Genomic DNA, 11,969 nt, shown 5'->3' with positions numbered 1-11,969 from the left:
CATAATAAGGATTTATAAATATACACATATCTGATTTTTAAAAATCAAGGCAAAATAAAAACGATTGTTGTATATTAAAATGATATTTTCTGCAGATTATGAAGTGCAGACATACACAATCTACAACTGGAATTAAACAGATTGTGGCAACAAGGCCGTGACAGATTGATTTTGTTATTTAATAACATATCTTCAGTCAAATGCATCATACTTAAATAAGACAGTTACTAGGATTAATTGCGTTAATTAATTAGGTTGATTCGATTTTTCAAGGTGATTTCTCAATTTAGTTGACCGTTATAAATTAATCAGGCTACTCTTAATTGATGTGGTTTTGGTAACTGTTCCTTGGCAGGACCATGGTTTAACAATGATTTAGCATATGCTTTACATCGATTATGCGTAAAAATAAATATGACAGGCTTGTTCAGGATCATACCTTCCAATAACATAAAAAAATAGTTATGTTTTGAGTAAAAAAATGGAACCGTTTCTTTGAAATAACTCCACATATTGTGTTGCACAGCTTGGTTCGTTTATTTGTGAATGCACACTGTAAATACACACACAGTCCATCGCCTGTTTAAAAAGGAAAAGATAAAAAGGGAGAAAATCAAAGCCAGGACTATAGTTCCTTAGTGGCCTCCTTTTCGGCAAATGTTTTGAATGGGCTCTTTATCGCAATTGTCTTTTTCAAATTGAGCTCCCCACTGCGCTGTTGTGTCTTTTTTTACAACTTCTAACGACACACACCAGTAACACAATTACCACTGGATATTTATAACGAGAAATTGCGTTTCTATTTTCCAAAACGAACTCACAAAAAACAGAGGGCTACGGGCACCGGGTCATGGCGAGCGGCAAATAAATGTGGCGGAGTGAGGGGAGGTTGTTGTGCAGCGCTGTGTGTAGTAGGAGGGGGTTGCTTGCAATCCCTTCAGTTCTTTGTATCCCTTGGAGTTGTTGGTACGTTTAGTTCGATGCTGTGTAGCTAGTTAGGGAGCCTGGGTTTTCCTCTCTGGGTTGTGCTGTAGGAGCAGAAAGGACGCCATTGTTGAAATTCTGCAGGCTTTGTTGGCCAGCCTTCACCCCCTCCCGATTTCACTTTTCCGGGCAGCCAAGCGAAGCAGACAGCGTGTGTCACTGCACCAGTACGTCTAAAGAGACCGTACACGTAGCGATATTACTAAACTCTGTCTGGGGATAAAATTTGCAGACGCACAATAAATAAACAAATTAACTGTAAAATTCATTCTACACGGATAGGCCTACTTTATAAACTTTGCTCTTGCACCTCTCTGGCCAACCATGGATTGTAATGAAATGCTAAATAGTTTCCGAGTTATTTCTTCATATGCAAATGTATGGTAATATCCATAACTTTATGCATGAACTTCACCCTTAATGGAACGCTGCAAAAATGCCTAACCTCAATAAGACTTTCATCTTAGGTGAAAATATTGTAGTTAAGTCGCAGTTAAAGCAAAAAAAAAGATAAGATAAGGTGTACTAATAAAATGTTTTGCTTTGTCCTAGGGAAGTATTAACTAGAGAACAGCAGATGAGAGTCTTTAAATTGTTTTAAGCGGACAGTCCACACTGTTTCCAGGCAAGTTAAACACTGAATCCATATCATAGCCTTAAATCACAAAAAGACTTTCTTAGACTAATTGCTCTCATATTGTGGAATATGAATGCACAACAATTTGCATCCTAAGTTTAGTCTTGTACAACACTGTGTCTCCCTTTTGTAAATGTGTAATTATACAAGTCTATGTGATACATCTATCTGTTTATTATTATGCCGATCCTGACCTCTCTTTCCTGTCTCTGTGTGACCAGAGTACTATAACCGGGCCACCTGGGAGTCTGGAGTAGCATCCATGATGCAGAACAGTAAGTCATGTTTAATATTATCTTGGGGTAATGAAAAATACTGGGGAGTAAGGTCTGATAGGTAAAAACTACAAGGAAATGAAGGAGATAGAAACTTGTGGGTCTGTTATGAATTGCTGTTGGTGTGTGTGTTCTCTAATGTCATTAAAAAAGTGTAATCTTATGGATTCAGATAGTGTTCTATTATTGGGCAGAGGTCATATGTACAGCTGGCTTTTTATTTGCTGATAACATGTATGCCTAAATATGTGAGTGAGAGAATAGTTAGCCACATAGAAATAACTGCAATGCGATGTTGAGAGAATTTCCTCAAACATGAATGCATTTTAAAAAAGCATGAACAGAAAACTATTTTGTCAGAGATTCCAGGAGAATGAAAGAAAAAGAAAGAAAGAAAGAATGAGAGAATAATAATACTTGAGATGAGTGAAAAAGCTGGTTTGAATGATAAATTATTTTAAATCCGACTGAACTAATGTAAGCAGTGTGCCAATTCCCAACCTTCCTTATGCATGCACTTAAGGACATTGCATGCATCTCCTTGGTAATGTGTTGTGTTTATGAAGATGTTTTTCCTGTCTACAGTGTGTGGGTGAAATAATGTGCTGGGATGACACTTCCACAGTCTATGTTTATGAAATACACTGGTCCTGTAAACCTCAGTACAAATCCTAGCCTGGCAATTTGTGATGTGTAAACACAACCAAGGGATAGGCAAAAAAAAAAAACCTTCAAGGTATAATTTGCAAGAATGGATTGTTTTGACAGTGAAGAGAACAAATCTAGAATTGCAACATTGATCATTTTGTGTGATTGTCAGAATGGTAAATGATACATATTTTCTTTCTTAATGCTGGACAAGAGGTGTATGACATCTGTAACGAAGGTGTGTGGAATGGCTTACTCTTATTCTTCCTCTCAACTACACTTGTTTGTTGCAGTATGTTTTCACCGCCTATAATTCACAATAATACTAAAGGTGTTGCCTTGGCCTTTGGCATATTTATGGATATTGTTATAGCCAGTGCAGAATAAACATTTTAAAAAACTTTATAGGAGTAGATTAAAGGGGAAGATGTGACGCCTATACTTGAAAGACATCCAACCAAACAAAGCATTCGAATCTAGGTCATCTAAAGTAGGGCAGATGAAATAATTGAGCGGTGATGTGGACTCCCATATTTCCTCTCTCACAATGGTAAATTCAAGGCTCTCGAAAAATCTACATATCCAAGAGAGCTGTGTTTGTTTACTGTTATTAGGCTATATGCACTTGTGTGTCAGGCCGACTTATTTAGGCCACTTTCAAATGTATATTATCGGTCTAACATTTAATGCAGTTATTTTAGTATGCAAAAATACGCCTGGGAACTGTTGCTTTCCCTTATCATTTTTACAAACGACGATGTTAGTTTTGAGTGATGTCCTGAACGAAATAACTGTGAGGACATCATTCGGGTTGAGGCCTTCAGATTGTCTAAAGGTCGCGCTGTGGGTTTTGTGTTAATAACTCCAGTCCACGAGACTGAGCGTCCAAATTGACACCATATGTCTTTCTATTAATTGACTCGCACTAGAATAGAAGGCGCATAATCATGGCCACCAGGCGCGATCGACACCACTTACCGTGGGGAATTATATAATGATTAAGACTTAACCTTTGGAGGGAACGTTTTTATTTTCTTATAGGCCTATGCGTTTGCAGCTATCTTCAAAATGTATTTGAGCACTAGAGAGACTCTTAAATCCTATAAATTTTCAATATGCTTCCCTAATCTGACCTATTAAATGCACAATTGACAAATGATTTAATCCGGGATTTAACCTAAAAACAATACAATGCAGAGGATTTAGCCATTTTCATATTACATATTACATAGTACATATTTAAATAAAATGTAAGCATGGTGCATGACATTTTATGCATGGCAATAAATGTAAACATATTTACAACAACGTCTTCCTACTAAAAATATTTAAAAAATGTCTACCAAATGTAACATTCAACGAGAAATTACCTTATTGTCACAATGGAATAGCAGTAAGCATTAGCACATACACCATACAGTACAACCTCTCTTGCAGACTTGATACAAGAGTGTAAATATAGGCCGTGTTGCTCTGTCGTTTGGAGAGAAAAAAAACGGAATGTCACTTTTGATATATTGAGAGCAGTGCGCGCCTCCATTCTCGTGCCCGTGCACAGCCCCCTGGCTACCATAAAACGAAGCTTCCCTTGAAGGGTAAATGAGTAGAGTCCAATTTAGTCTGAGTGATATCCAAATGCAGACAGAAAGGGTCGTTTTATCATGCTACTATTTGTCGTGACGATGCGATTTTCAAAAGCATAGCAGTGTCATGAAGTGACATGCCTGCCACAAGTGCTTCAACTGATCTTCTCAATTAGCCTTCCATGCATGATCCAGGGCGACTTCCGCCTATTTCCAGAAATTAAGATCAAACTTGACGTGCAGCTAGCTTTATTTTAAAGACAAATGTCAGACAGCCTCATCATATTTCCCGCTCTTCTATATTTGGAGCTATTTATTGCTAAGGAGCCCGTGCTCTTGGAGTCAATTTAACGGGAGGCTTCGAAGGGAAGGGAGCGGAGAGAGCAAGAACACTACAGACAGGCTTTCTGTCCGTTTGTCTTCAGGTTTGGTCTGATTTTTGTCTGGGCAATCTTTATTTCTGGATATACTGTTAATTAACTGGCATGAAAATACCTAGTTTTGTAGGTGTTTATGGTGTCTGCTGGGTAATATCAAGTTGACACAACGTGGGATAAGGGGACGATTTGTGTTCGTAAAAGTATTGGCATTATACTGTAATCACTACTTCATAAGGCTGACGCAAATAGTATTATGCTGTTTGAGCTGTTTAAGGTCTTTGCAAAGATGCGCAAATCTCGGCTCAGTGGGCTGGAGATGTTTTGGTCGGTATCATACCGCTGACACGTAATCAATGTTCTGCATGTGTGACTAGAACAGGATTGTTTCAGATAATGATATTGCAAGCATTTCCGGAAAGCATTTCAAACATATGACAGATGAACAATGGCAATAATTACTGGGTATGCTAATTCCAACGTGGTGTCCCCCATCCCCCTTCACAAACACCCGTGTTGATGAACGTTCCATTTGCCTTTTTCTGTTATGCTTAATAACTTAAGTATTTTTGTTACAATTTTTTGGGGCACAGTTAATCATTAAATGCTTGCATCTAGGACATATGTTGTCCTTTTTATATTAATCACGAAAGCTTTGATTGAACTAAGGAGCGCGTGAATCCTTGTCTCCTCAGGTCACAGCGGAGTGAACCAGCTCGGCGGCGTGTTCGTCAACGGGAGACCCCTGCCAGACTCCACCAGACAGAAAATAGTCGAGCTTGCTCACAGCGGCGCGCGGCCGTGCGATATCTCCAGGATTCTGCAGGTGATTGCATCCCATCCCTTCACTGCGCACGCACGCACGCACAGTCTAAATGTGATTCATAATGGAATGGTTTCACTGTTGAGTGATTCTAATAACTGAATGCAAACCCATAACATTTTGTTTGAGACCAATACAAATTTAAAAGGCTCTGAATTTGCATTGTGAACATGATGCACAAGTTGGCAAAGTGCATCGAGGCATTCGGTGAAACTTGGCCTATAGTTGGTTTGAATGTGGGCTATATGGCATTTACATTGGTAAACAATGTAGTCTATGAGCATAATAATTCAGGTGACATGCAATCAGAATGTATTGCATTCCAAGGACATTACAACACGACAGCAATTTATTTTTACAGAATCTTAAAAAGGGCCTAACCTTGGCAGATCCAAGCAAGATGCATTTTAAAAGTGCAAGTTAAATATTGATATAGAATTTAAGGTATATTTCTTGTGTTGTAGACCCATGCTGATGCAAAAGTCCAAGTGCTGGACAATGAAAACGTAAGCTTAACATTGTTTGAAGAATACTCATATAATTCGCATTAGTCTTAAATAATGTATGTGATTTGTGTCTGTTGTTTTCTATACAGGTATCCAACGGCTGCGTGAGTAAAATTCTCGGCAGATACTATGAGACTGGCTCCATCCGACCACGGGCAATTGGAGGTAGCAAACCGAGAGTAGCCACTCCCGAGGTGGTCGGTAAAATTGCTCAATACAAGAGGGAGTGTCCGTCAATCTTCGCTTGGGAAATCCGAGACAGACTGCTCTCCGAGGGGGTGTGCACAAACGATAATATACCCAGTGTAAGTTCATTGAGTGTAAGTTACTATCATTTCATACGCTCAAAATAAATTCAGTTAATATAACCGCAATGCTCAACTGGCCTCCATTTTGACGTGGAAAAACAGCGCTTTTACACATTGCTAACGCCATATAATTAAAATGTAATTGATTATTGATTTAAGCCTATGCCACTACAATGTTCTTCACAACCATATGTGAATAAAATGCATACTGTTATATAGTATATAAACAGACAAAAAGACACGTTTTAAGACTAACTGCCATCAGTAAAAGATGAGCGCTGTGTAATTAATGTGGGGCATTTTGGTTTGTCTTTCAGGTGTCATCGATAAACAGGGTACTGCGCAACCTGGCTAGCGAGAAGCAACAGATGGGCGCAGATGGCATGTATGAGAAGCTGAGGATGCTGAACGGTCAGACGGGAACGTGGGGGACCCGGCCGGGTTGGTACCCAGGAACCGCGGTGCCGGGACAGCCCAACCAAGGTGTGTGCAATCACCTGCATTTGCGGGCAGGAATGAATTATGATGATAATCACACACACATCGGTTAGTCTATTATTGCTCTGATTATGATTAAGTGTATTGTTAACATTATTATTATTTAGTATTATAAGTATTATGATAGTCTAACATCTCTAATATTTCGTATTATTTATTGTGGTAGAACATTATTTAAAATGGATGTGTACGCCTAATAATTAATTTCATGTTTTAAATAACTCACAAATGTTGGCCTACCTGCATAACTGTGGTGGAATGCGTGAATCCACGGCTCTGTCAAATTCCTGTAGGCTACATTGATTAACGAATGTTTTTGTAATGGTCCATTGACAACCAGCCCATCGGTTGATTTATTATCAAATGACATCTGGCAGATAACTAATTCTCAACAATGACGGGCTGATTAATTTTCTTCGTTTTTTCTTCCGGTCACTCCTTTTTGGAGGCATATTTGTAAACTGGAGGAGTTAGCACTTTGAATACTCTCTCTTGCACCCCCTCACCAAAGCGGCACAAGGATGGAAACAAATCATGAGGCAGTGTGCGGGATATCTCTACAAAGGCTGTTTCTGTCACACGCAAGAACTTGTTATGGGAACTGCTCTGTCGCTATGTAATTGCTCATTAGAGAACGTTTTGTTTCTCATTAGGGCGACATGAATAAGCGTCTAGTTTAGTGAGACAGCTGTAGAAATGTTCCGCGGGAGACCCCTGGACACGATATGGCACCACTTGCCAATTAGACATGTCAGTTTTAAGAGAACCAAACAATATAGGATGGACACACTATACAAAGAGACTTTTTTCTCCCCATTTTTATGTCTCTCTGTGAAAGCAGGTTCAACCCGTTTAGATGTCGACAACCCCATCTGCCTCGCGGTAGGACAAGTATTCATTTAAAACAAAATCCCAGCGTAACTTCATTATTTTTCTTTATTCAGATACAGACTAGAGTAGGCTCCTGGTTTGTTTTAGGCCTATTTAATTTTAAGTTTACTAATCTATAGCCTATTACACTTCAAGATGAGGGAATCAATAGGCTAATAGTCAATTAATCGTTAGGCCTAGGCTATTCAGCATAATATATTATTAAACACAGAATAACGACAAAAAAATAACCATTATATAGGCCTACTGTTATAACAAGCATGATAATAATAATGCAAATGTTTTTTATTTGATAGGCTATAGGTAGGCTACAGGCCTTTATGCGTACCTTACACTGTAGCGTGTGAGATAACCATATCCTGAGATCATTTTCTTAACGCACCGACATAAGTGTCTCTACTTGCGTGAATTTCTGCGACATTAAGAATCCATTACTCCCGCAGCATACGGCACGGAGAGGTCTCAGAGGGAGACAAATATGGTCTCAATCTGATAAACGTCACGCAACAGTGAATAAAACACTGGCTTCATCGAGAGTGACAGCTCCCCAAAAAGAGGGGTGAAAGCTTTCACCGGCGATTTCGTGTTTTTAGGGATCAACGTGACAGTTTTTTTCTTATCTCTTTTTCTCACCGACCACTAAAGCCGTTTAGGGGGTTTAGACACATTCCCTTTCAGAAGGCCTTACAATGTTGCATGTCTAGAGCAAGATGCCGAGATCGGTGCATTATATTTCTGCCTAGTTTTACGCCTCATTGATTGTGACACGTGATACTATGGGATGGTTTTCTTTCGCCAGCGTTTTTTTTATCCAAAGAAAACAAATCCAAAATCAAACGACAGTTGGTCTGGTTACGGGATAATAGAACACACATTCGCTGCTTTTGACGGATTAGCTCTGAGAGAAGGCATGTAGCATACTGGGCACCAATAGCCTTTCTCTCGGCACACAAGGGCCATTTAAAGAAGATAACTTAATCATCTCATTTGACACACACCTCGTTCTTAATAATGCTTTGAAATGTTCCACAACAGTTTTACATTCTAAAAAACAGTAAATTTAAGTTTAAATGTATCCTAAATTAAAGTGATAGCTTACACTATTGGGCTGTTTACTGATATGCTTGACGCAGTAGCAGTGACTGAAGTTTATTGAGATTTAACAATAGCCTACGCCAGCTCATTTGTCCACGTATAGCCAATGGCCTTATCCATGCCACCTTATTCAGGCCTTTCCCTAGCGTCCTATCGTTTGAGGGGAAATAAAAGCGTAGCCTCATTACAATACAATAATTACTAGTCATCAAACTGTCCAAGCAGTAGGCGATCTGATATTCAATTAGGCTGCACATGTGACGCTAAACAAGTGAACTAGCGCTGCAGAGTGAAGCCCGTCAATTCACAGCCGGTTTCTCTGTCTCTTTTATGTCGCAAACAGGGTTTCAGTACAATGTGTATAGTATAATGTGTCCCTTTCAATAACTGACCGGGGTGTTTTCTTTTCATGGCTTGAAGAAGGCATAAATCCTAACTTGCGTTCAACGGGCTGAAGCCAAAAGACAGTGATTAATGATGGTGCTGCGTAAAGGTTAACACATTGAGTTGAAAAGTCCGTTGACTGGAATCTTGAAGATACAATGAGGAGCACTGCAGCCGAGAGAGAATCCTTTTGTCGTCTTTTCCTTCAATTGTGTCCACAAAATTCTGTCCACGAAAGTTTGCCAACCCCTCCACAGTCTGTGAAGTTCCTTATTCTCCCCTGGTATTGTCATGATGAAATGCGGTCCCCTATATTCAAGTGTTATTTGGAAAAAGGTGTTGGTGGTCAGCTCCATTGGCGGTACAAATGTACACATGGTGGCTGTAATGACGAGTTCTAAAGAAGGCAGTTGAAAGTTTAAGGTTAAAGGTTATTAAAAAATATGTCAGGGGATGTGAAGTTAAATGGATAGTTTTTCCTTTTTTGCCCCCAGATGGCTGCCCACAGTCAGATGGAGGGGGAGAGAACACTAATTCAATCAGTTCAAATGGGGAGGATTCAGATGAGACCCAAATGAGACTTCAGCTGAAAAGAAAATTGCAAAGAAATCGTACTTCATTCACACAGGAACAAATAGAGGCACTTGAGAAAGGTAAACAGCCCACAATTTCACCTGTCTAGCTGCTATCCAAATGAACATTATTGTATAAATAAAAACTGTCCTGTGATTATGTACGTCTAATATAACAGAGTTTTTTGTTTTTGTTGTCCTTACAGAGTTTGAAAGAACTCATTATCCAGACGTATTTGCAAGGGAAAGACTGGCGGCCAAAATCGACCTCCCTGAGGCTAGAATACAGGTAGGACCGATGAGTTCATTCCCAAGGACCACTTGTCAACATTTCAAAATGTGACATTTCATGCAAAAGTGACAAAAATGTGAATTCATGATTTTTGACGTGGTGACGTGGTTTCAGGTGTGGTTCTCAAACAGAAGAGCCAAGTGGAGGAGAGAGGAGAAACTCCGCAATCAGAGACGGCAAGCCAGCAACTCCTCCAGCCACATCCCCATCAGTAGCAGCTTCAGCACCAGCGTCTACCAGCCCATCCCACAGCCCACAACACCAGGTGAGAGACAAAGCTCTTAGCTGACGACTTTTAGGGTTAAGCTATCCCTATCCTTAACCCTAACCCTAGCCTGTTCAGTGTGTGTGTGTGTGTGTGGATATGTTTTTGTTTTTCTCCATATTGGTCATCACTGTAGCCAGCAATGATGACTTGGGCTCTAAAAATAACCCTGCAGTCTGTCGAAATGCTGACGTCTTCTCTATCTCCTCCTCCTCCTGTCCTCTCCTCTGCTCCTGCAGTATCCTTCTCATCTGGCTCCATGCTGGGCAGACCAGACACAGCCCTCACCAACACGTACAGCGCCCTGCCACCTATGCCCAGCTTCACCATGGCCAACAACCTACCTATGCAAGTAAGTAGCAGTTCAGTGTCAATGTAACAAAACAGCAATATCAATTCGACCCAGGAATGCTGCATGTGTTGTGTATGTGTAAATATGCTCACTTACGCAAACACTAAAATTCTGTGTTTAAGTAGTAACTCAATCTTAAATGGACTCTCGTGTGTTTTGCACAAAAACTCTCTATGTCACAGATGTCCAAAGAAGACAGAGAGCTAAATGAAGATAAATAAATTCACCTTAGGTTCCCATTGATGTTATCCATTGTAAACAATGACACTGATGGAAGGCTTGAATGTGTTATTTCCCCTCAGGGTCCGGTACCCAGCCAAGCACCCTCGTACTCCTGCATGCTGCCCACCAGCCCCTCCGTGAACGGGAGGAGCTACGACACCTACACACCCCCTCATATGCAGGCACATATGAACAGCCAATCAATGGCCGCTTCGGGCGCTACCTCCACTGGTAAGCAAAGAATTACCTAAACTTTAAATTCTTCACCGGGCACTCAAAAATGACAAATTATGAACATAACAGGATGTATGTGGACATAGTTGGAAAAGAGAATGCAGACAAGAAGAGCAGGTGCATCGAAATCGGGCTGGATTCATGTTCACGAAAAAGACAAAACACTGTCAGGAAGTTGCGCGGCACGTGTACTACCACAAATCCACTCCTCAGTTGTGTCAGGTCTCATCCTGCTTACAGTGTCTGTGTCTGTGTGATTCTGTGTGTCTCCTGAACTCATCCCTGTCTCTGTGCTTGACCTGGCAGGCCTCATCTCCCCCGGAGTGTCTGTTCCAGTCCAAGTCCCAGGCAGTGAGGCGGACATGTCCCAGTACTGGCCCAGGCTACAGTAGGGCTGTACGTGTCATCATCGTGCGACTCCCTCCACTCTCCCTTGGCGGACCAGAGTGTCCAGCAGTATTTCATCACAGACCTGAGACTCTCCTGACAGACTCTTATGAAGAGACTCTTTTGTACTGGGATTGTGCCATTCTCTACTGTTTGGACACAAATACTTGAAGGAAAGCAAGAAAGAAAGAAAGAAAGAAAGAAAGAGAGACGGAGCGAAAGAAAGAGAGAGACTAATGGACTTCTGTAAAGTGCCCTGTGTAAAGAATCTCAATGGGGAAAAAATTATCTCTGTTTTCAGTTTCCAACTTATGTCATTTTTCGTGTGTTTGTATATGGCCAGTTGTATGTCATGATAAAAAAAACTGATGGAACCATGAAACCGAGTCTTGCTCGCTTCTCATGAAAAGAGGAACATTTGTGAAGCTTTTCTGCCATGATGAATAGTTTTTATCAACGTATTTCAAGAACCTCTACCTGTCTGTCTGTATACAGAATGTGGACTCTGGAAAAAAAAGTTTATATCGTTCCAAAGCAGAGCTGGACTTGAAGCCACGAGCTGAGGATTTGTTTCTTTGGTAATTTTTTCCAAAGCTTGCTTGGGAAGCATAAAACTCTGAAGAGGGAAAAAAAAAC

The 11,969-nt window shown here is 40.4% G+C and overlaps 1 protein-coding gene across 8 annotated transcripts; it reads left to right on the top strand.

The window, feature by feature from the left end:
* Positions 1-1,871: 1,871 nt before the first annotated feature.
* On the top strand, positions 1,872-11,338 carry pax6a (paired box 6a). Of its 8 annotated transcripts, none has more exons than XM_067234016.1 (11): positions 1,872-1,896; positions 5,200-5,330; positions 5,792-5,833; positions 5,923-6,153; positions 6,459-6,624; positions 9,504-9,662; positions 9,788-9,870; positions 9,988-10,138; positions 10,378-10,490; positions 10,793-10,943; positions 11,253-11,338. In XM_067234016.1, exons 1-11 carry the CDS (start codon positions 1,884-1,886, stop codon positions 11,336-11,338), a joined length of 1,326 nt encoding a protein of 441 aa, XP_067090117.1. In that variant the 5' UTR covers positions 1,872-1,883. The 8 variants fall into 8 exon arrangements, with proteins under 8 accessions (XP_067090117.1, XP_067090118.1, XP_067090123.1 ...); XM_067234022.1 differs by having other exon boundaries at positions 1,887-1,896; positions 5,923-5,937; XM_067234020.1 differs by having other exon boundaries at positions 1,887-1,896; positions 5,923-6,030.
* Positions 11,339-11,969: the final 631 nt, after the last annotated feature.

Source organism: Osmerus mordax, chromosome 4 (assembly GCF_038355195.1).
Source record: "Osmerus mordax isolate fOsmMor3 chromosome 4, fOsmMor3.pri, whole genome shotgun sequence".
Lineage (NCBI taxonomy): Eukaryota > Metazoa > Chordata > Actinopteri > Osmeriformes > Osmeridae > Osmerus > Osmerus mordax.
This window is presented reverse-complemented; position numbering and strand designations above follow the sequence as displayed.